Below are 24,006 nucleotides of genomic sequence, written 5' to 3' on the forward strand. Positions count from 1 at the left end.
AATAAGTGCTCAGCTTCTAATACAAATCCTAGTAAATCAATTCCCCTTATTGGTATGGTTGTTGTAAAAATGGAACGGAAACTTAAATTTCGCTCCGTTTTAATCATTTTTTTTTTTTTTTTTTTTTTTTTTTAATTGTGGCCTCCCCCAAACGAATATAATCAAAAGAATAACATTCAACAATTGTACTTTATATATGTAAAACACAAAATATTTGAAAGAAAAAAGTTATTAACAAAAGGGAAATAATTCCATTTTTAAAGTGAAAAAAGTCAGTTTGATATATCTTTTTATTATTTTCTTTACATAAGTCCAACTTACTGTTCACATTGAAAATGTCGACATTTATAGGCTGTCGGGTATGTTTACAACGAATAAACACTCCAAACCTCCCCATGTTAAGAACAGCTTTCGGAACAGACACCCCTAACCTTGTCAGCATGCCCGAAAACCTATAAAAGTTGACATGTCGAATGTGAGCGATGAATTGGACGTAATGTAAAAATGTACCGAATTTAAAAGGGAACAAAATTTAAATTTCCATTTTATTTTTACAACAACTGTACAGCAGAGTATTCTATCCAAATTTTACCTAACTTAGTGTATTAATGTTATTTTTATTTAAGTAAAAATAATATTTAGGTTTGGATATAAATTCCTAAACTCCTTTCATACTAAATAATTTAGGTGACTGAAATAGGAATCTAATTGAATCTTTAATTTCCTGAATAGTAAAAAGATGATCCAGTCCACAATGGCCGATTTGCTAATATCCATTGTTTAGGTACGGGCAAAAAATAAACAAATTTTTTTTGTAGGTTTCCAACAACTTTTTGATTGTATTTAAAAGATTAAGGACTAAATTTTATTTCATAAAGGAAAAAAATATTTGTACACATGAAAAAAAAAAAAAATAATGAAAAATGTTTTCACTGCAAGCTTACCAATTCAGCTAAATTTTGAAGTTAAATAAATTCATTGTAAAAATCCTTTTAGAGATAAATATTAGTTTCCTGGGTCTATTTCAAAGATAATTAGTAAAGTCGTAAGATATTGAATTAAATAAAAAAAGAAAACACCTTGTTTGTGCTAAAAATAGCATCGGTAGTGCGAGAAATTCATTTTGCTTAGAGTTATATTGAATTCATTAATACGGACTTTAGGGGCTATTTTCGTAATTTTCCTGTAAAAATTAATTTTTTTTTTTTGTTACAAATAACGATGCTTTATTTATATATATATATATATATATATATATATATATATATAAAAAAAGCAAAAATAAACACATTTTGTTTACATTAAGCTAGACCACCACAGTCTGTAGTGGTGAGACCAAAAGATCCTTTTAGAGATGTCACGTGACGGCAGGCGGTGATAAATAATTGTTCAAAAAAAAAAAAAAAAAAAAATGGCCCACCGTACAAAGAAAACCACCTATTTATTAAAGAAAAATTAAGTGTAATGTTATAATTAAAAAGAGATATATAAAGACAAGCATGGGTACAGTAAACATTCCAAAATGTCGAAGCAATCGTTCCAGTGGTTATTTAGACTACTAATAACGAACCAAGAATTACATTTATATATATATATATATATATATATATATCTCGCTTATGATGGAAATTTACAGGACTAAATGAACCTATTTTCTCTTGTAAAGGCTAGCATAGTTTCTTCAAAACCATCATTAAATTGTCTTTTTAATTTTGCCACATGAAATCCATACAGTGAGATAAAAGATGAAATTATTTGAAATTCAGGTACTTAGGTTATATTTTTGCATATCATAGCAAATAATCCTAAATCTTATTTAAACAGAAAAAAAAAAAAAAAAAAAAATTCAAATGTATCGATTGAGACAAAAATGGCAGTGAATCGTGTTTTTTTTTTTTTTTTTTTTTTTTGTAAATTTACAATTCTATTAAAAATAGAAAAAGTTTCTATATTATTCTGCTTTGCATATGATAAAATTCAGGCTCTTATCTTTCTGGGAAAAAAAGAGAAGTTGCTGAAGAATAATAGATTTTATAATTTTAATTAGTTAAAAAAAAAAACAAAAAAAAACTGCTTTCTTTCATTTTTGGTCGTGCCTATACCATTTTTTTTTTTACAAGACAGTCACCACTTATCAAGGCCTGGAAGCCACTCAGGGATAAGGGTTATTGCGTGTACAGTAATTAATGAGAGAGTATCGCAGTAATCATTAGTATTGGAGATTTGATAAAGTGTCTTAAAGGGGCGGTTCATCAGGAATTTGTTTATGTTGAACTTGAAGACATTCAGGTTGTAGTCAGGTGGGAAACAGGCAAACGGAAGAGAGTTCCATAGGCGTGCACTTCTAAGAAAGAAGCTTTGTTCATGGAATCTACGTTTTGGTTTTGGCACAGATAAAGAGTGGGGACAATTTTTGACAATGGTTTCAGCTAGACGGGTGTTTATCGAGAATATTTTTTTCATTATTTAAATGTAGAAGCATCAAATTCTTTCCAAATTTTAATCATGACCAAACTTTAAGGTCAAATATGATGCTAGATTTCATTGGCTACAATATGAGCCATTTAGAGTTTCTACGATGAATAGAACTAAAGTTATTACCAAAAGTGTAATTTTCACCTTTTCACCATAACCTAGATATTACAAAATTTAAATCAATTCTAAATTAGACTATGCCAATATTTTGACCAAGTTTGGTATGATTGGTTAAGCAATGCAGATATGAGGCTGTAGTAAACTAGATTGAAAACAAGCTCATTGACAAAAGTTATAAGCACAATTCTTAAAATAGTGCTGTCTGAAAATGCAAGTTGTAATGATTACATAAGAATGTAAGTTATAACTTAGCATTGGTTATGTTAAGACGAAACTACATAAGAACACAAGTCTTGACCTTTTGAGAAAAGTATAGTGCATAACTATTGAATATTTTTTTATTATTTTCTAATAACAAAAATCATTTGTACAAAAATTGGATATACTGACCTGGATGCAGAAGGTACAAGATTGGACTTGATCTTAGGAACTCCACTGGGTTTATTGAATGTTAAAGTGCTACTTGTATCAGACTTTTCAGAATTAAGAGAGTTTGCCGAATTGCTTAGAGAACCATGCAGACCCTTGGAAGAACTTGATAACTTGGAATTAATCTTATCGGCCGACACAGACTTCCTGGTATTTAATCCATCTACAGACAGAGACAACCTACCATTTAGTTTTTCTGAACTTTTGTATTTTTTAAGAGTAGATTTTTTACTTGGATGCAACGAGTTTGATTTTGCTTTTAATTCATTTGCGTCCAGATTACCAGCAGAGATGCTTCTTCTGTGACGATTTGGTTGTGTAAGCACTTTGGCAACAGTAGGATTGGATTTTTCTGGGGTTTCATGCCTAGAAAAAAAAAAAAATGTTTAAAGAATAATCAATAAGAATCACAAACTGTACAATGGTTAACAGCCATTTTACTAGTTTATTAAGTAAAATATTGTTAGGATGTCACTAATACTCAATAATTAGACAAATAGTGGAGTTGCCATATATTTTTTTCTTGTAATTTATATATTGGAACAAACCATTTCTTTCAAAGCAGAATTGAGGAACAATGTTTTTAACAATACTTTTGAAATTTTCATCTTTTGATTGGAGAATGTGTGTTTTATTATTTAAACTTATTCTTTTCTGGGATGTTATTTTTACATTTTGGCTTATGTAACATCTGACCTTCAAGTGAGTCACGCCAAATATAGGAATCTGTACATCACAGAAACTTATTTGATCCACAGGGAAAACTTGTTCTTGTTAATCACAACTGGGAAAAAGCATTAATTTGTAATTGTATTACATCACTTAAAATTGATTACTACTCAGCACTTAGCTGTTGCACCACAGGTTCTTTTTATTTTGAGTCAAACCAATATGATGACACTGATGATAGAGAAGTTGAAACAGATTTTTAAAAAATCTATTGCTCAATAAAATAAAAACTATTTCCTAGTTATTACAATATTTAGTGTGAAAGGAGATTTCTTTACGTTAGCTCATTAAAGGTGATATAAATATATCACTGAAATGATAGACCAATAAATAAATTAAAAAATTCAAGATTTAATTCAAAAACTAATGATGGTAAAGACCTAAAGTCATGAAAATTTTCAAAGGTTTTAATAAACTCATAAAACAAAACAAAAAGTAAAATATGGTAAAACAGGACTTCAACTGTTTACATTAGTTTGTAGGAAATCACTAATTATTATTATAAGTCAAAATGTCCTACTCCCTTTTCCACGGAGGTGACCAGCCAATGTTGTCTATTCTCTTAGCACTTTTCATCATCGTGTTATTAATATGCCAGTGAATAAATTAGGCATTCTTTAATCCTTTGTATCACTGTTTCTTCAATGCATGCAATATGTTTGATATTTTTGGAAACTAAATGGAGTTAGAAAATGGATAACCACTTATACATATTTTAACATTTTAAATCATGAAATTTATAGCTTGTCTCTGATCATATCACCACAAATTAATAAACACTTTGTAAGTGTTCAAATACTTCAGACTTTACAGGTTATCCAATATATAAAATTAAGTCTTTATTTATTTTTTTTATCCATGGTAAAAAGAAGGACGGAGGGAAAACATTTAATGAAGGTTGAAGAAAAAAATTAAATGAATCGAGGGCTTTTTTTTTTTTTTAGGGAACGACTAAAATAAAATCAAGCTATCAGAAAGAAAAAAATGAGGAAACGACTAAAATAAATCTATCTTACAATAATTATACAATGGAGAGGAAATGATTTACTTGTGTAATTATCATAACGATAGATTTTAGCCCCCCCCCCCTCATTTGAATTTGTTTCCCTTTACAAGCCCCCCCCCCAAAAAAAAACCCCTCAATTCAGCTTTGAAGAGTGAAAGTGAAACACGGTCAGCTGACTACCACCTTATTTAATTTTTTTTATTACAACCTGCAGTAAATGTTTCCTCTCCGTCCTTTTTACCATGGATACAGAAAACTCTGTCTTCTTTTTTAAACAGCTATAATAAAATTAAGTCTGCATATTCTTCATAGCATTCCAACTGATAAATTGACATATATTATTCCTTAATTGGAATTCATTTTTGAGATGATCATTATATATATTAATTTATTTTTCAACAAAAACGGTCTTCTCGTGACGATGAGCAGTTCTACGCATGCGTCAGATGACGTCATGACCTGATTTACCTTAAATAGTTGAAGAACTGACTAAATTTCATGTACGTCATGTTAGCTCAGTTGGTTAGCACGTTGGTTCATTATCTAAACGTTTTGGGTTCGAATCGTGGTGTGAGATGTCTTTTTCTTTTGATTTTTTAAATTTAAATATTGAACCAGTGTTATTTAAGCCATTTTTCACGTAACGTTCGTTTTTCTGTTTTTTTTTTTTTTTTTTTTTTTTTTTTTTACTTCGCTTACCCACCCTCGACCATACACCCAAAAACACCACCAGTTTTTTAAATTTTAATATCGAAACAGGCTTATTCAAGCCATTTTTCACATGTTTTTTTTGGTTTTAACGTTCGTTTTTCTGTTTTCTTTTTTCGATTTTTACATTTAATATCGTTCGTTTGCCTTATGTTAGTTTTTTTGTGTTTTTTTTTTATGTTTTGATTACCCTCTCTGCCCGTTCTACACATTCGTCAGATGATGTCATGACCTGATTTACTTTAAATAGTTGAAAAACTGAACAAATGTTCATTTTTTTTTGATTTTTTAAATTTAAATATTGAACCAGTGTTATTTAAGCCATTTTTCACGTAACGTTTGTTTTTCTGTTTTTTTTTTTACTTCGCTTATCCACCCCCGACCACACACCCAAAAATACCCGGGTACCTACCGATTTTTTAAATTTTAATATTGAAACAGGCTTATTTAAGCCATTTTTCATGTATTCGTTTTTCTGTTTTCCTCGTTTGTTTGCCTTACGTTAGATTTTTTTGTGTTTTTTTTCCCCCCGCTTAAGTGTTAACATGGTTTTCTTTTTTTACTTCGCTTATAACAAATAAACCTGGTCATTGACGTCGTCGTAACGCTCGACGACTTCCGTGCGCGCACCTGTCAATTTGGTTCTTACTTAAATAAATTCAAACATCTTTCACTAACTCATTCTGGCTGGCCGATTTTATTTTCAAACTTCGCCTCAGGGCTTCGGGTTTTATCCCCCCCCCCCCCGTTTCTTTTTTATTTAACACCACACACACCTACAAACACCCGCGCAATGCTGGGTACCCCTGCTAGTATCTATATATATAAAAGCAAAAATGTATGTATGTATGTACGCTTTTCCTCGATGTCCACAAAAGGCTTCTTTCAGAGAAGCGCTCGCTCGCTTCGCAACTTCTTAAAAATTTTTATATCATCTATAAATTGTAATATCTCACACTTAACCACGGAGCTTGCCCGTCTATTTAATTTTATTGACTTTCAAACGTTAATTATTCCACATTTCCCGCATCGGCACGCGTTACATTCGGTTTTCGGTATAAACAAAAAGCGAAACTCGACTATAATCAATGGGTGAAAGCCAGTGGTCTCTAGAGAGCTAAGTAACGTTTGTTCAATGTCGACTTCGTCATATCAGATGGTAGCTTTCATTTCGAGACAAGACACTCCCCCTAATAAACAGGGAGCGGGTTTTTAAAAACAAACAAACCGATTTATTCACCTCATTCAAAACTGTCCCGCACAAAATGCTAACTGCCGAATACCTATCGCCGTCACATCAATCAAAAACGCGCACCTGTTTTTTTTTTTTTAACACTTTACTATTTTCCAACTGCGCGTCGTCAAGGCTTCGTTTTTTTTCACGGGCACCTGTTTTTTTTTGTTTTTTTTTCACATTTTCGGGTTTTTTTCACACACACACCGAAAAACACCCGGGCAACGCCGGGTACCCCTCGCTAGTATATATATATAAAAGCCAAAATGCGTGTGTGTGTTTGTATGTATGTCTCGCAAAAACTATCGACAGAGGCGACAGATTTTCATGAGTTCAGTATCATTTTGAAGCTCGACATCTTGGACGACAAATATCGATATATTGGCCCAAAACATTAATTCCTTCACCCTAAACTAGCCATTTTTGTACAGGGTGGGTAGCCAAAAACCGCCCTCTCATGACAAGATGGCTCTACGCATGCGCAAATGACGTCGGAACATGAATTATTTTAAATATTAAAAAAAAACAAAAAAACGACCTAATTTTGTCAATGTCCTCTAAGCTCAGTTCATTAGAGCGCGGTGTCATTATCTAAAGGTTGTGAGTTCTAATTGTGGTGTGAGATGTCTTCTTTTTTTCGATTTTTAAAGGTTTAATATTGAAATAGGGTTATTTAAGCTATTTTTCATGTATGTTTTTTCTTTTTCTTTCATTTTTCAGATTCTTTAAAGTTTTATGGTTCGTTTTTCCGTTCTTTTTTTTTTCCATCACATTCGCGTTTTCTTTTTTTGTTTTTCCGATTTTAAGAAATTTTAACATCGTTCGATTGCCTTATGTCAGTTTTTTTTTTTTTTTTCGATTTTAAGTTTTACATCCCTCCAAGCACACACACCTCTAAACACCTAGGCAACGCCGGGTAACCCTGCTAGTCTATATATATATATAAAAGGCAAATGCGGCGCGCGCATTTTGTATGTCTCGAAAAGGCTTTTTTCGCAGACGATCCCAGGGTCGTTACTATCGCTTAGAAGTGTTTATATACCCCCTAGATAATAATATCTAGGATTTGGGAACGCGGGTCACATCTAGATTTATTTACAGCGACTTTTACAAAATTATTGCTATTTTGGCTTCTCACGTGTTGATTCGGCTTTTTCATATAAAAAGCGAAACTAATTCAAAGCTTAAACATTGTTCTCGGCAATCGCGCCGGGAACGTAGCAAACAGCTTTAATGCGAGGAAAATTCCTTATATCAGACGATTGCTATTCAGTTTGGACAATCTGTTTCTCCCCAACATCTTGGGGGAAACAAAACCAGCCAAAGTTGAGTAAACAAACCAAAAAGTTAAAAAAAAAACAAACCTGCCCTGCAGTAAATGTTAACTGTTACTTCTATTTGACCTCATTAATGAAATCAAATAGAAGTAACGGTGTTAACTTTATTGCGGGCACCTGTCAATTCAAACATCTTTCCGTTACTATTTCTTGATCGGCGAACAGTTAACGTTGCAAATTTTTTTGGGTTTTTTCCAACTGCACCTCAAGGCTTCGACTTCGATTCTTCCTACTTACCTACCAAAACGATTTTTTATTATTCTTTTGTCTTGATTTACCCAAAACCACACACACCTCCAAACACCCGGGCAACGCCAGGTACCCCCCCCCCCCGCTAGTATTTATGAAATCTCATCTTACAATACTGCCCCCCACCCTTGTCTTCTCTATGACCTATCAGATTAATTTGAGGCAAGATATTTTCATAATTATTAACGTAAAACAGAACGACTTTAAATATCTATTGTTCCAGATGCACAATGTATATGCCCTATCAGTTTAGTTAGATTATTTCTAATCATTATTAACATGTTCATTTATCAGATTTTTAAAACCCACATTGGATCTTTTATCAAAAGTTTTTATGCTTCTTTCTAAACATTCTGTGAAAGCAAAAAAAGCACTTTTCACTACAAATAAAATTGCTTCAATCAACATTTTTCCTTTCAGAGTAAACAAAAATAAAATTAGCATAATCTTTCCTATAAATTTTTTTTTATTTACATCTATAAAAATGGTAATATTAAAATTATGAGCTTTTTCTTCATAGATAATTTCATTTTTGTTTTTTGACATTTATAGGATTCTTCACATCGTAATTTTAGGTATAAAAAAATAAAATTTTTTAAAAATGCATGTTTTACCAACATTTGCACAAAAATAACATACTTTAGAACTCTTGACGGTTTTTCATTGTTGACAGTGGAGACAGATTTCCTAAGAACTCGACTCAGTCCTTTCCTGAAAGTTTAAAATAATTTTATAAAAGAAACATTACCAATCTATATGCATAAATGGCAAAATTTCTAAATATTTACAGGTGTTACAAAAAGAAAAAAAGAAATCTCAAATTACGACGACACTACATATATCTGGAAATATATATATATCGAATTGAATATACTTTCACATGGGTTGGACTTCTGCATTCCCCCTACTAACCCCAAACGTTAAGAGATTTATTCTGAATTCGAGGTCTTTTTTGCTCAATTAGCAAGACTTTCCCCCGTTTCCGATAGTAAGGTTAGTAACCTTAATGCGAAATTGAATGATATTGCTCATTCATATGCAGGTACACTAGTCTTGTTTAGTGAATCCAAATGGCGAAATGAACATTTCCGTGCTATAAAAACACTACGCCAGAATAAATCTCTTACTATCACTAAACCGGACAAAGGTTCTGGCGTTGTTATACTTGACCACCAGGATTATGTCAATAAAATGATGACAATTCTCAATGACACCTCTAAATTTGTACAGCTAGGTCCGGTAGAGACACACGACTCTACAGTATCTATTGAATCTAGATTCCAAAGACGTCTGGTCAAATGGGTGAAGAGTGGAGCTCTTTCTCTCTCCATTTCTGATTTAATCACACCGACTGGTTCACTACATTCCCGTCCCTATGGTTTACCTAAAACTCATAAGAATGGGGTACCTTTAAGACCGATATTATCCATGATAGGTTCCGCCCAACATAAAGTAACCAAATGGCTTACTAATATTTTAGAACCAGTTTTGGAAGAGCATAGTTCTTTCTGCATGAAAGATTCTTTTTCTTTTGCTAAATTTATGCAGAATTATACTCAGACTGACAAATTTATGTGTTCCTTTGATATTGAAAGCCTGTTCACCTGCGTTCCACTCTCAGAGACTTGATATATGTGCCGATGCCCTTTATCGCAGTCAGCTCCCAACCCCCCCCTATTCCTGAGAATATTTTTGTGGAACTTATGGGATTCGCGACCATATCAGTCGAATTCAGTTTTAATAACATTATGTACAGGCAGATAGATGGTGTTTCGATGGGTTCTCCCCTGGGACCAGCTCTGGCAAATATTTTCATAGCTTTCTACGAAAAGGGTCTTATCTGGCTTTCAAAAACCAGATATTTATTTTCGTTATGTTGACGACACTTTTTGTCTGTTCAACAATGAAACGGAAGCAGATACATTTTTTGCACCCGTTAATAATATTCACCCAGTTCTAAAATTTACTATAGAAAAGGAAAGTAATTCTTCCCTTCCTTTTCTAGATGTACTGGTGTGTAAAACACCTTCCGTTTTCTTGACTTCCATCTATCGTAAACCTACATTCACTGGTCTTTACACGCGTTGGGACTCTTTTTGCCCCACCAAACAAAAATATAATCTTATCCATAGGGCTTGTATGATATGTTCAGAGACTAAATTAAATGATGAAGTCAAATTTATTACCAAGACTCTTTGCAATAATGGTTTTCCATTGCAAATCGTAGAATCTACAATTAAAAATAAAATTTCTAATTTCAATAAAATTAAACCGGCATCTGTCGACAAATGCCCTATCTACCTACGCCTACCTTGACTAGGTAATATTAGTGAAAGATTTGCCAACCAAATTTCCTTTGTCATACAACAATGTTACTTTGCATCAAATACCCGTGTTGTTTTTTCTTGTAAACCCATTTTGTCTTCAATTTGTAAAGATGTTCTTCCCTCCCACCATAACAATTCTATTATTTATTTATTTAAATGTAGCTGCGATGTGCGCTACGTCAGGCGAACATCTCAAAGATTAGATAATAGGGTAAAACAACGTTTCATCCAAAATTCGAAATAGAAACTACCTACCTTCGGATGTTTTGAGCAATACCCATGGCTCATCTATAGGAGAGCACCTTATAAATAATCGTATTTGCACTTCAAATTTTAGTGCAGATTTTTTTCCATCCTTAGCAAGTTGCACTCTCTTTACCATCTCAAAATTCTAGAAACTATATATATCAAGACTCTCAGACCTTCTCTTTGCAAACAAAAAGAGAATCTCTAAGGGCTTAATTTAGTTTCTATTTAATAACCCCCCCCCCTTTTTAATACATACCCCCCCCTCTACTTTTTCATCTCCGATTCATTGATCCCTCCTTTTCTTTTTAAAACGTAATTAAGCTCAATTTCAGCTCTGTTGAGCGAGCTTCGAAACAGGTTAGCTGACGCATTCATTTTTATTTTCACAATCTAAAATAAAGAATGTTTTCGAACAAGTTTAAATTTGGTCTTTACATAGCCATAATAAAATTTTGTGCCCCGCAAAAAATATCTAATATATATATATATATATATAAAAAAGGAGGTCTTTAAATTGGTTAACATAAAAATTGATCAGAAAATAAGTCAAACAGATAAAATGCAATTTCATTTCGCGCCTAGACATAATACAACTTACAAGAAAAGTACTTCCTAAGGACCTATCTTCTGTTTTTGTGGGTTAGGACAGAGTGCCAAAAGATATTGTCTGGAGAACTATGTAAATTAGGGGCAAGCAAGTGGTTGGTTTAGAGTTACCCAAAGCAATTTACAAAAATACTCAATCTTGTAAGAATTATCAGCATATTTAGTAATTTTAATGTTAAAGTGAGAATACATTAGGGTTCTGCATTGTCTTCATTTGTGTCTTAGAAAAGTACACTAATGATTTAGTACTTTTCTGTGAAACAATATAGACCTACTTGTTATATTAAAACTTGGAAGCTATCGAAAGGAATGGTCCAAGAATGAATATTACAAAGACCACAGGCTTGATCAGTTGTTTTGGTGTTGGCGATTCCTCAATAAGAAAGTTTCTCTGGAAGGGAATTATGAACAATTCTGTGTAGTACTTAACATTATGTACACAAGAAATGCAGTGGAATAATAGGTAGTTTGAGACGTGATAACCAAGAAGCCTAAGACACTGGAAATGGATCAGAACTCAGATGTAACAAAATTGTATTTGGATGATAAGGCTATTATTGTGGTTATCGAGAAGTTTTAATATTGAGACACAATGAAGAGCTGATATGATAGCAAGAGTTAGGAGTGGATAGAATTTCTGCAATTACTAAATCAGCAGTGTTACCACTGTTAACCAAAAAGCCAGGGATATTTTAGCTGCGTCTTCCTTTGATGAAGAGCGAAATTTAAAGGAGGTCTACGTTGTTATTGTTTTCAAAATAATCATCTTGTTTTTTCTTTTTCTTTTTATAAGTATTCCTGCTGCAAAATTATTCCTAACAAGTAATCCATACAGGATATCTATGCTGGCTGGGTTATGTTTTTATCATCAGAGTAGTTGAACTACAAACCAATTGTTCCAGCTCTCCAGCAGGATTGAAAAATCTGGTTTTAGCTGACCTAGACACTCGCCCACTGTCTAGGGTTGGTTGTTGGAACAGCGAGCGAGTAAAGATCACCCAATTGTTGACTTCAAAAAGTCAGGTTTGGTTGGCGTACATAAACAGTGACAAGAATGCTATTTCAAGTACTATTGACCAAGGTAGGAGTCGATCAGCTATGCATGTGTAGCACTAGGCCTGTCAGAATTTTGGGAGAATTTTTGACACTAACAAAAAACTGAATAAAATATAAAAAACTCGTAATTTCTCTTTTTAAAGTGGGTTGTTTACTTTTATGGAATATACTTCCAAAATAAACTATTAAAGTCATTTAAAAAATAGAAATTTCTTATTTAAAAAAAAACAAAAAAATAGTGTTTACAAAGTGGCTGCGCGCCTTCATGCAGCCATTTTGTTTACGTAATGAAATCAATTGAATTTTACGAGTTAATTTTTTTCACTTTAAAAATCTATAAAAATTTCTATTGGTTCAATTTTTACGATATTTTCAGGTTCAATGTGAAATTTTATGTTCTTTCCAATAAACTGAATATAATATTCTAGACAAGGGCTTTTTTTTTTTTTAAATTCACCCCCCCCCCTGAAATGTCTATTAAAATGAAAATAATTTTCTCACCTCAAATTTATATATCACAAATTGAAGATAAAAGATCAATAAATAAAATAAGCTAATTTAAAACAAAACAAAAAATACAGTTATTTGCAAATTTACCTGTAAAGTCCAAAGTTTAAAATCTTTTTTTTTTTTTAAATCATGTTGAATTTTTTTTTTTTTAAGTGAAACCTTATGATCTTATACTGCATAGAAAGTTTCGTTTAATTATGACAATTATTTCTATTTCATTCAATGTTTTTTTTTGTTTTTTTTTTAGATATTAAAAAACAATTCACTCCATAAAGAAATAAAATAGATTAAATCAAAAACTCAAGTATTCCTTTGAGAAGAAAAAAAAAAAAAAAAAAAAAAAAAAAAAAAAAAGACTTTTTTTTTTTTAAAGGCAAAAATTTATAAGTAAAATATGACTATTTTTCATCTATGGAGACACATATTTCTCCACGCACAAGGCTAGACGGCCGACGTGAACGCATGGTTTTTACATCATTCTGTCCATCTGTATTTCAAAACAAGAACAAACACAGTAACAATACTAATGTAATGGCGACATTTTCAAATAGTTGTTTAAAAAAATTCTTTTATGTAAAAAATACGTGAAATTTAAAATATAAATATGGATAAATTCTTAACGAAGAATGGAAGTACCCATTGAATAGTATTTTTTTTTATAGATAAGTGATTTTTTGGAATTTATATATACATATATTTATCGAAGCAAGTTAAAATTTGTTGATTTTCTTCAAATCTTTTTAAAGAAATCCAATTTAAAAAAACAAATATTGCATAATTTGCTATTAAACCTGTTATTTTTTTTAAGTTTGGTCTTTGCTCCTTTAATTGAAAAAAAAAAAAAAAAAAAGAAAAAGAAAGGGTTTGAATTACATTGGAAAGATAGGAAGTCGAATTATTCAATTTTTTTTCCCGCATTTTTAATGTCAGTTTCTGATACTGCTAGTGTAGCACTAGCAGTATCAGAATTTTGGGGGAATTTTTGACACCCCTAACAGAAAACTGCGATTAAAATATAGAAAACTCGTAATTTCTCTTTCTAAAGTGGGTTATTTATTTTCTTTATAGAATATGCTTCCAAAATAAACTATTTAAGTTGTTTAAAAAATAATAGAAATATTATTTTTCATTGTTTAAAAAACATTGTTTACAAAGTACGTGCGTGCGTTCTGGGAAGCCATTTTGTTACGTAGTGAAATCAATTGATTTTTATGAGATGAATATTTTTCAATTTTTAAACTTTAAAAATCTATCAAAATTTTCCTATTCGTTCAATTGTTACGTTTTTTTCAGGGTGAATGTAAAATTTTATGCTCTTTCCGATAAACTAAATATAATATTTTAGACAAACGTTGTTTTATAAATTCACCCCCCCCATTTTGGAATGTCTATGAGAAATTTAATAATTAATTTTGCTTGAAACGTTTTATATATCACAAATTGAAGATAAAACATGAATAAATAAAATACTCAAATTTAAAACAACAAAAAAATATCACTTATCTGGTAATTTACCGGTAAAGTCCAAAATTTAAATCCTTCTTTTTTCGATAACCACATGTTTTTTTTTTGTTTTTGTTTTTTTACGTGGAAGCTTAAGTTTTGTTTAGAATGTTCCAGTAATTAATAGTCGATCAGTTTATATAATTATATTTAATTCCTGGTTTCCTTTTTTTCGATATATAAAAAAACAAAGACGAATTCGGATAATGCAGATTTATAGTATAATAAAAAAAATATTCAGGTATTTCTTTAAGATATTAAAAAAAGAAAAATACCATTGAACATCTGCGTCATATAGTAATCCGTGTTAATGAAAAAATGAAAACTATCAGATTTTGTCTACGATAGCGTCAAGGCACAAAAATAAAAAAAACCGGACAAGTTATCTCCCTTAAGTCAGGCAAAAACGTACTGCTACCGTCAATCTGTTCATTGCAATGTGGCCATAAAGTGGGTGCCCATTTGACGTCACATCATTATAGAAAAGTGACCCCCCACTTTGTGACCATTTGTAAAATTTTTTATCTTGGAAACTATTAGTTTCGTTTGCCGTATATATAAATGTTTATTTATGTTTTCAGCGCTTCCGAAAACCTTTAAAAGTGGAAAATTTGAAGGAATATAATCCAATATCGAGATTATTAAGGTTTCTGAATTAGTGGTTTTTTTTTACACTTATAGGCCTCCGTACATAAGTAAGAGATAATTTTTCACTTCCTGTGTCGTTACAACTTGCTTTAAAGACACGCCGTCGTCGCCGTGTGTTGGAAAAATCCTTCCATTTAAAAATACATGGATTATAATACATAAATATGAATAAATTCTCATACAGGAAGATTAAAAGAAAGCATATCTTACTCATTAACCAGGTAAGTTCTTTATTTTGCCGTTAAAATAATTATCGTAAGATTCAAGTAATGTTATTGTTCGAATGTTAAGTGTCACTTAAGTGAAGAAATCGACGGAAAAATAAATAAAATTGTTTATTTCTCTATTAAAGCTTTTATGATATTAAAATTTGGTCTTTGCTCGTTTTATTGAAATAAAATTTACGGGTTTAAATTACGTTTTACTATTATTAAAATCTGATAGAAAGATAGGTGTATATTCAAAATGGCGACTTCGCCTGCGAATGTCCCCAAAATTCTGATACTGCTAGTGTAGCACGATGTATGGAAGTGAAACCTGTCCAGTGAAAGTTGAGAATGTGTTGAATGGAAAGAAATGATAAAATGATATAATGGATGTGTGATGCAAGTTTTAAAAAAATAGACTTACATCTTATGATCTCCAAAGGACGATCAAATTTGGACAGTATAGAGATATGTTCAGAATAGGAGACTGTTGGCTTGTTTACATTGAAAAAATGAATAAGAGTGCTTTAGAGTTAGATGTAGAATAATTGGGGTAGCAAAAACAGTTGGCAGAAGAAAAGTCAAGGAAAACATAAGTGATGAGGATAAATGTAAGAGAAAGAGGGATAAATGAAGACCTGGTCAAAGATGAGAGTTTAGAAGTCAATTTCTGAAAGCCCATCCGATGCCAGCAAGTAAAAGATGTTAAAACAAATGAGATATTTTGAATTGTATCATCACCATAAGTTTCTTCCCAATTAGAAAACAAAGAATTAAAAAAAATTTTTTTTAAATAAATATCTTTTCAACTGAGATTACATAGACTAAAACAATTAAATTTATATTTTCTTAAATATAACAAAATGATATTTGTAGAAATTTTGGCATTAAAAATTTCTCAATCTAAGACAAAAACCAATTTATTTTAATAAACCCATAGACAAATTGATACTTACTTGTCAGCATTTTCTTTCCCCAGTCGCTGTTTATAAAGATTACGGTTCCTGGCCTTTTGATAAAATTCTTCCTTAGACAGAACATTTGATCTGTTGTTTAAAGGTGACCGATTGCCAGCATCTTTTGTAGTCATTTGAGTAACATCTAGAAAAAAATAAAATAAAATATAGCTTCATCCACATTGTGAAAAATTATATAAGTTTGAAAATATCTTTCTATAGAGAACTAATATCCAAAAGGTGTCGGCTTTTTTCAAGTTGACTGAAATACCATTGTATCTATGGCTAATGTAATGGTGACCAATTACAACTCAAGTCAGCATTAGAGCCTGATTTCATTTTCAATTATTATCAGCATCCATAAAGTTTATAATTTTAAAATTCTCTATATTAAAGATCCAATATAAAAAGTTATTTTCATATTGTTTCTTTTTCATTAGTAGACACGATGGGATATTCAGGTTAGGATTTAATTTTTTCTAATGGATTATTGTATTTGTTTTGTGGACCATCAAACTAAAGAATCAATGTTCATTTTTGAAACTTAGGATGTATTTTTTCCAGTTCTTTGGGAATTTAAAAGCATTATTTGCAATATTGTTTACTGCAGCTATGAATGGATTTTTATTTTTGTAAAATGGTTATTGGAGGTGTTCAAAATTTTCACAGGATTTGTTTTACAATTTTTAATGGCTGTAGCAATGCTAAATGTTCGGGGAAGGGGGTGAATATAAAGATATGGTTAAAATCTGAAAATTTTACGCAAGGTTAGATGAGCAAGAAAATAAAACTTAATTTGAAATGGAATTGCTACGTTAGTCGTGTCACTTAAGATATCAAACTCACCAGACACCTTTTTTAAGGTTCACCCTAAAATTTTAGACAAGAGGTGGGCCAAATATATTGTTATGCACTGAACTTCAAACTCAGTTCACTGCTGTAATACATGACTTATACAACGAGGCTAGATTTGTATAAGTAATAGATTAATCAATGTACAAAGTCGTTTTCAGTTGCGCTCAAATCAAGATAACATATTTAGAAGTTTGCTTCTAAGTTACTAACATACACTAAGATGGGAATACTCGGCGTTGCACATAAAAGACAGCTAGGCGACCTTGTTAGCCAACTATTGAAACCAATATGTAAATACAAACAGGCATTTGTCAATATTAATTAAAGAGAGAGCAATTAGCCTTACATGTTTATCATTTTAACACTTCGTTATTGATTCATTTATTTCTAGACCAAAAGAAAGTGATCATTTCCACATTGATCTTACAAGTCCATTAAAATCCATAAAAATTCAGGAAAAAAAATTGACAATTTTATAGTGGAGTGCATTATTTCAGATAAAAGTCAGGCAGAATTAAGATTTTGCTATAACAAGTAGATTTTATAAAAAATAGTAATAGAAATAAGACTCGATTCTTACATCATGAAAATTCATAACTTAGAAACATGAGCATTTGAAGTTGGAAAAAAATGTAGACAAAAAAGTCTCATTTTCCTGTAAATTTTGGGTCAATTTGTGTTTTCACTGATAAACTTGTTAAAAACATGTCAAATTGCATTCTGTAAAATTTACTGGTTAATATTACAGAAGCATTAAAACCATTATTTTGAGAGAGAGAAAAAAAAAAAATGGGGAGAAAAGTCATTTTATTTTATTTTTTTTATTTAGAGGTAATAACAGATTCTATTTTAATAAATACAATAAAAATCTGTAAAAACTCAGAATTTATACTTGAGTGAAATATTTTCTGAGAACGTTAAACAATTTTACACTTGGAAATGTTACTTAGCGATAGTGTTGTAAAATAACATTAAGATACAAAAGAACTTTAAAATTTCCACAAAATCTGCCAATCTACCTTTGGTTTCTTCAATGATGGGATCCTTTAAATTCATTGATTGGGATATGGCGACAATTACTGGTGTCGTATCCATGGGGATATTAAAGCCTTTCTCAGAAGAGAAAGGTGTTGGAGAAGGTTCATTTTCAGGTGGCAATTCGGCTTCATGATCCACTTCTAAAAAAAAAAAAAAAAAAAAAAATTTTGCAAAGTCAGAAATAATAATCATAGTGTAAAGCAAAGCCAGACAGGACAAAAGCTTTGAACAAATTGAACGAGAAATATGTTTATCAGACATTAAAATATATTGGTGCTTCTCAAAAGTTATTTTTAAAAATAATCAAATTTCTAATAATTAATTAATTAATCTTTAGCAAACTCTTTTGTACAAGTGCAGGTATTTACTTCTCATCACAGGAAGATACGACACAAGGTCAGAAGGTGGGGAAAGTCAAGCCAGCACGCCTAGAGAAAGGGCACTGGCATTTAAAAAACTGGGTAACTTGTCTGATAAGGGCATTCAAGCAGTAAGCTTGAGACCCAAAAGGCACAACCTGGGATGGTGAACATCCTAGGACTACCAATAGAACCTAGTCAAGCGGTGATAGAGAAGGTCGAAAAAGACCCCCGCCCTTAATTTTTTCATTCCCTCGTTTCATGAAACAGGTTTGAAAGAGATACAGTTTTACTTTCACTTTGATCTTATTTACCCTCAACAGAGCTTGAAGTGTATCCTGCTGATTCTGCTTCATCATCAGTAAAAAGATGTAGAATCCAATTCTTAGTGTTTTCCATGACATTCTTTCAAAATGACAATTTGTATCTTGGATTTAGGAAAATAGACAAGGTTTTATCATTTAGATAGAATGAAAATCTTGCGTCCATGGATTCATTGAAATTGAACATATCAGCATTTTTATCGACTTATAATGAAGTTGCAGTTGGAATTGTTTAAATTGTCCAACAGTGATAAGGATTTCACTAAAGTCAGAAATGAGAATTAGATTGGACAGCTTTTGAAAGAAATATCTTCAAAGCTAAAATTGTAGGTATTATCATCGATATAGTTGAAGTTCTGTAACTTGCTTTGATGATTTTTCTAAATGGACTCAATTTTTTGAACAAGTTGCCATTGGTAAGTTGTTATGGTAGGGATTTTATAGTGTCACAAATTCTTGTATAAAAAAACTGAACGAATCTGTTATTAAAAAATTCCACTTTGTGTTAATCATTCTGCTTCATTTCTTTCTTATCGACATTGTCACCAACCATATCATTTGTGTGAGGGTATGCTGCCTACGATTTTCACGATTAAATTTGAGGGATTTATCTAGCTACCACCCCCGGTGTCTATTCCAAAAGCCGTTGTTAACATGGGGAGTTTTCATCAATCTAAACAGTTCATATACAGTGAAAATCTCAAAATTCTGTTGATATTTTCTTTTCTAATGCTAACGCGCCATTTTTTCCTAATTTTATTATTGCATATGGATTTACGCATTTCCTTTTTTGCTTTTTTCAGATTCAAACAGTACCTGCAGGTTATCAACAAGAGTGTTTTTCAAAAGTTACAAAAACAACACATCATTCTGGGAGGTGGGTACAATTACTAAGAGAGTCGGTGTCATGGTATTTATCATCCAAGGACCAACATATACCCACAAATGTCACCAGAAACAACTAAGATGTCAATCAGTTAAAACCAGCGACAGTCCACTATTGGAAGATGAGCCGATAAACACTGTCTTCAAAACTTTTGATCTTGAACCTCCTCAACCAACACCTGAATTACGGCGGTCGTTCTGTAAAAGAAAGGTTACCGAGCCATTAATGGTAAACCCTAAAAGGAAAAGGTACTGACAGCTTTTACGAACAAAAAGCTTGGGAGGGGGTGTTGGAGACACCCCTCCATGGGATTAACGGACTATCTCGTGACATCACTTCCGGTAACGAGTACAGGTGCCTGGCAGTCAGAGTTTGGCATGCGACCAAGGCAAGGACCCAACCATTGAGGAAGGGTATTGCTCCACCTGTTTTTGCCTGTAATATATGTAAATACGTGTTCGTTCTTAAAAGTCCTGTGTTCCTTCATTCTTATTACCATTTAACCCCATAATAAACGTAATGTATTTTGTTTTCAGGGTATTTTTTGTGAGGGTATGGATGTTTCAAATAGTTAATGTGTGCATATGCAAGTACTAAAATTTCTGATCATGCCAGTTTAATATGGTTGTATTTAGATTCACTCATTTTTTAACGGTTGCATTGTGTAGCGAGAGCAGCCATATTTGTAAATGTTGAGCATGCTCGTTTATGTAATAAGATTTATTCCGGAATAATCGGTTTGTTCAGGTCTCAGCCAATGGAAATGAGGGAATTTTCGAAGGGAGAAATTATTATTTTTTGTAATCGGAAATGTAAAGATAATGTAATGTGTACGAGTTTTAGACCCAATTATGAAGGGTGAAAGGTCAGTATAGTAGTAGTGTTGACTGGGTGCAGTTGGAGGACTTTAGAATTAGAAGGAAAAATACAAACTACTTTTTCTGAAGATGTTGGTGATCGTGGTGATGTTTCTCCTAAGATGTAAGGTAGGATTTTATTATAACGAATAAATGTGTCTAAAATGGCATTCTAAAGTTAGGTAAGATGGTGGATAATAGTTTTGACATAATAAATTTGTATGCGGTATCAGTTATTGCAAGCCTATGGTAATTTGGCAGAAGGGAATTTCTGCAATCAAATTTATTATATAGTAGATTAACAGATTGTAAAACATGCCATACACAAAGAAATTAAATTGATCTAGTTACTTGGTTTAGAAATTATATTTTATTCTGACAAAAGTAATGCTATGATTTTTATTAGCGGAGTGTGAACAGATTACTGTCTCACTGGTCTTTCATAAAAAAAAAAAAAAAAAAAAAAAAAATCATGTTTGAGTTCTAAACATTTTTTAATTATTCAGAAAACAGTATAGATTAAATTTTTTAATTAGAAAAAAGAGAGAAGCAGAAAAAAAAAGGAAAGAGAAGCAGAAAAAAAAAGGAAAGAGAAGCAGAAAAAAAAAGGAAAGAGAAGCAGAAAAAAAAAGGAAAGAGAAGCAGAAAAAAAAAGGAAAGAGAAGCAGAAAAAAAAAAGGAAAGAGAAGCAGAAAAAAAAAGGAAAGAGAAGCAGAAAAAAAAAGGAAAGAGAAGCAGAAAAAAAAAGGAAAGAGAAGCAGAAAAAAAAAGGAAAGAGAAGCAGAAAAAAAAAAGGAAAGAGAAGCAGAAAAAAAAAGGAAAGAGAAGCAGAAAAAAAAAAGGAAAGAGAAGCAGAAAAAAAAAAGGAAAGAGAAGCAGAAAAAAAAAAGGAAAGAGAAGCAGAAAAAAAAAAGGAAAGAGAAGCAGAAAAAAAAAAGGAAAGAGAAGCAGAAAAAAAAAAGGAAAGAGAAGCAGAAAAAAAAAAAGAGAAGCAGAAAAAAAAGGAAAGAGAAGCAGAAAAAAAAGGAAAGAGAAGCAGAAAAAAAAAGGAAAGAGAAGCAGAAAAAAAAAGGAAAGAGAAGCAGAAAAAAAAAAAAGGAAAGAGAAGCAGAAAAAAAAAAAGGAAAGAGAAGCAGAAAAAAAAAAGGAAAGAGAAGCAGAAAAAAAAAAGGAAAGAGAAGCAGAAAAAAAAAGGAAAGAGAAGCAGAAAAAAAAAAGGAAAGAGAAGCAGAAAAAAAAAAGGAAAGAGAAGCAGAAAAAAAAGGAAAGAGAAGCAGAAAAAAAAGGAAAGAGAAGCAGAAAAAAAAAGGAAAGAGAAGCAGAAAAAAAAAGGAAAGAGAAGCAGAAAAAAAAAGGAAAGAGAAGCAGAAAAAAAAAGGAAAGAGAAGCAGAAAAAAAAAGAAAGAGAAGCAGAAAAAAAAAAGGAAAGAGAAGCAGAAAAAAAAAGGAAAGAGAAGCAGAAAAAAAAAGGAAAGAGAAGCAGAAAAAAAAAAGGAAAGAGAAGCAGAAAAAAAAAGGAAAGAGAAGCAGAAAAAAAAAGGAAAGAGAAGCAGAAAAAAAAGGAAAGAGAAGCAGAAAAAAAAAGGAAAGAGAAGCAGAAAAAAAAAGGAAAGAGAAGCAGAAAAAAAAGGAAAGAGAAGTAGAAAAAAAAGGAAAGAGAAGCAGAAAAAAAGGAAAGAGAAGCAGAAAAAAAAGGAAAGAGAAGCAGAAAAAAAAAGGAAATAGAAGCAGAAAAAAAAAGGAAAGAGAAGCAGAAAAAAAAAGGAAAGAGAAGCAGAAAAAAAAAGGAAAGAGAAGCAGAAAAAAAAAGGAAAGAGAAGCAGAAACAAAAAGGAAAGAGAAGCAGAAACAAAAAGGAAAGAGAAGCAGAAACAAAAAGGAAAGAGAAGCAGAAAAAAAAAGGAAAGAGAAGCAGACACAAAAAGGAAAGAGAAGCAGAAACAAAAAGGAAAGAGAAGCAGACACAAAAAGGAAAGAGAAGCAGAAACAAAAAGGAAAGAGAAGCAGACACAAAAAGGAAAGAGAAGCAGAAAAAAAAAGGAAAGAGAAACAGAAACAAAAAGGAAAGAGAAGCAGAAACAAAAAGGAAAGAGAAGCAGACACAAAAAGGAAAGAGAAGCAGAAACAAAAAGGAAAGAGAAGCAGAAACAAAAAGGAAAGAGAAGCAGAAACAAAAAGGAAAGAGAAGCAGACACAAAAAGGAAAGAGAAGCAGACACAAAAAGGAAAGAGAAGCAGACACAAAAAGGAAAGAGAAGCAGAAACAAAAAGGAAAGAGAAGCAGAAAAAAGGAAAGAGAAGCAGAAAAAAGGAAAGATGTGAAAGAAAGAAGCAAAAGAAAGAAAGAAGCAAAAGAAAGAAAAGAAATAAAACATTGTATGCCTTAGCGTCCCAAATTGTTAAACGAATCTTTTATTTTGTATTTTCATTACAACAAGATGCCACTTAATATTCTTGACACTAACTAGAAAAACCTGTAGAAATTCCACGGTAGTTGAAAACATTGTTACATAAGAAAACAACTGAATGTCTTTCAAGAGAACGCAGTCAGTTCAGTCTGGCTTTGCTTGGGCCCTATGTACTGTTTATAACTTGCCCAGCGTGTGAATACACTTTATGTAAGATTTCAAATGTTTAGACCAAAATTTGACAGAGTAATTTTGTAGAAACCGCAGAGGTTAATTTTTTTTTTAACTTTGACCCTAATTTTGACCCCTTAACATTTATTATTTTGGTTTCAAATCAAAATACAAAGTTTTACCCAGGTTCAAGTTACCTACATCTAAAATTTCAAGTATTTAGCCCAAACATTGGTGGAGAAATTTGGTGGAATCTGCAAAGGTCAACTCTTTCAACTTTGACCTTTTGGAAGCCAATTTTTTGCCTCAAAACTGATTAAAATGCTTGCCGCATGTCTGAATACCTGTTATGTATAAATTTCAAATGTTTAGACCCAAAATTGGCTGAGTAGCTTGCTTGACACAGCAAAGGTCAAATCTTTTGAACTTTGACCCCTTGGCAGCTCAAATTTTCGACCCAAACAGATTAAAAACTTGCCCTATCTCTGAATACACTTTATGTAAAATTTCAAATGTTTAGACCAGAAATTGGCCGAGTAATTTGGTAGAGACCGCAGAGGTCAAATTTTTTAAAACTTTAACATCAATTTTGACCCCTTAACATTTATTTTGGGCTCAAATCAAATTAAAAAGTTTAATTCATGTCAAAGTAAACTACATCTAAAATTTCAAGTGTTTAGACCCAAAATTGGCAGAGGAGTTAGATAGAGTTTTCAAAAGGTCAAATCATTGAACTTTGACCCCTTGAAAGCCAAATTTCTG

At 31.6% G+C, this 24,006-nt stretch overlaps 1 protein-coding gene across 1 annotated transcript in view; it reads right to left on the reverse strand.

Annotated features, from left to right (window-relative positions):
• LOC145284766 (targeting protein for Xklp2-like) overlaps positions 1 to 24,006 on the reverse strand; it is a 63,330-nt gene that overhangs the window by 17,415 nt on the left and 21,909 nt on the right. Inside the window, exons 2-5 of the mRNA XM_080133735.1 lie at positions 18,223 to 18,381; positions 16,349 to 16,493; positions 8,927 to 8,998; positions 2,986 to 3,390 (exon numbers count right to left, since the gene is read on the reverse strand). Coding sequence (XP_079989861.1) covers positions 2,986 to 3,390; positions 8,927 to 8,998; positions 16,349 to 16,493; positions 18,223 to 18,381 — 781 coding nt within the window. The remainder of the gene's footprint in view (positions 1 to 2,985; positions 3,391 to 8,926; positions 8,999 to 16,348; positions 16,494 to 18,222; positions 18,382 to 24,006) is intronic.

Source organism: Euprymna scolopes, chromosome 9 (assembly GCF_053919585.1).
Source record: "Euprymna scolopes isolate OS-2025 chromosome 9, ASM5391958v1, whole genome shotgun sequence".
Lineage (NCBI taxonomy): Eukaryota > Metazoa > Mollusca > Cephalopoda > Sepiida > Sepiolidae > Euprymna > Euprymna scolopes.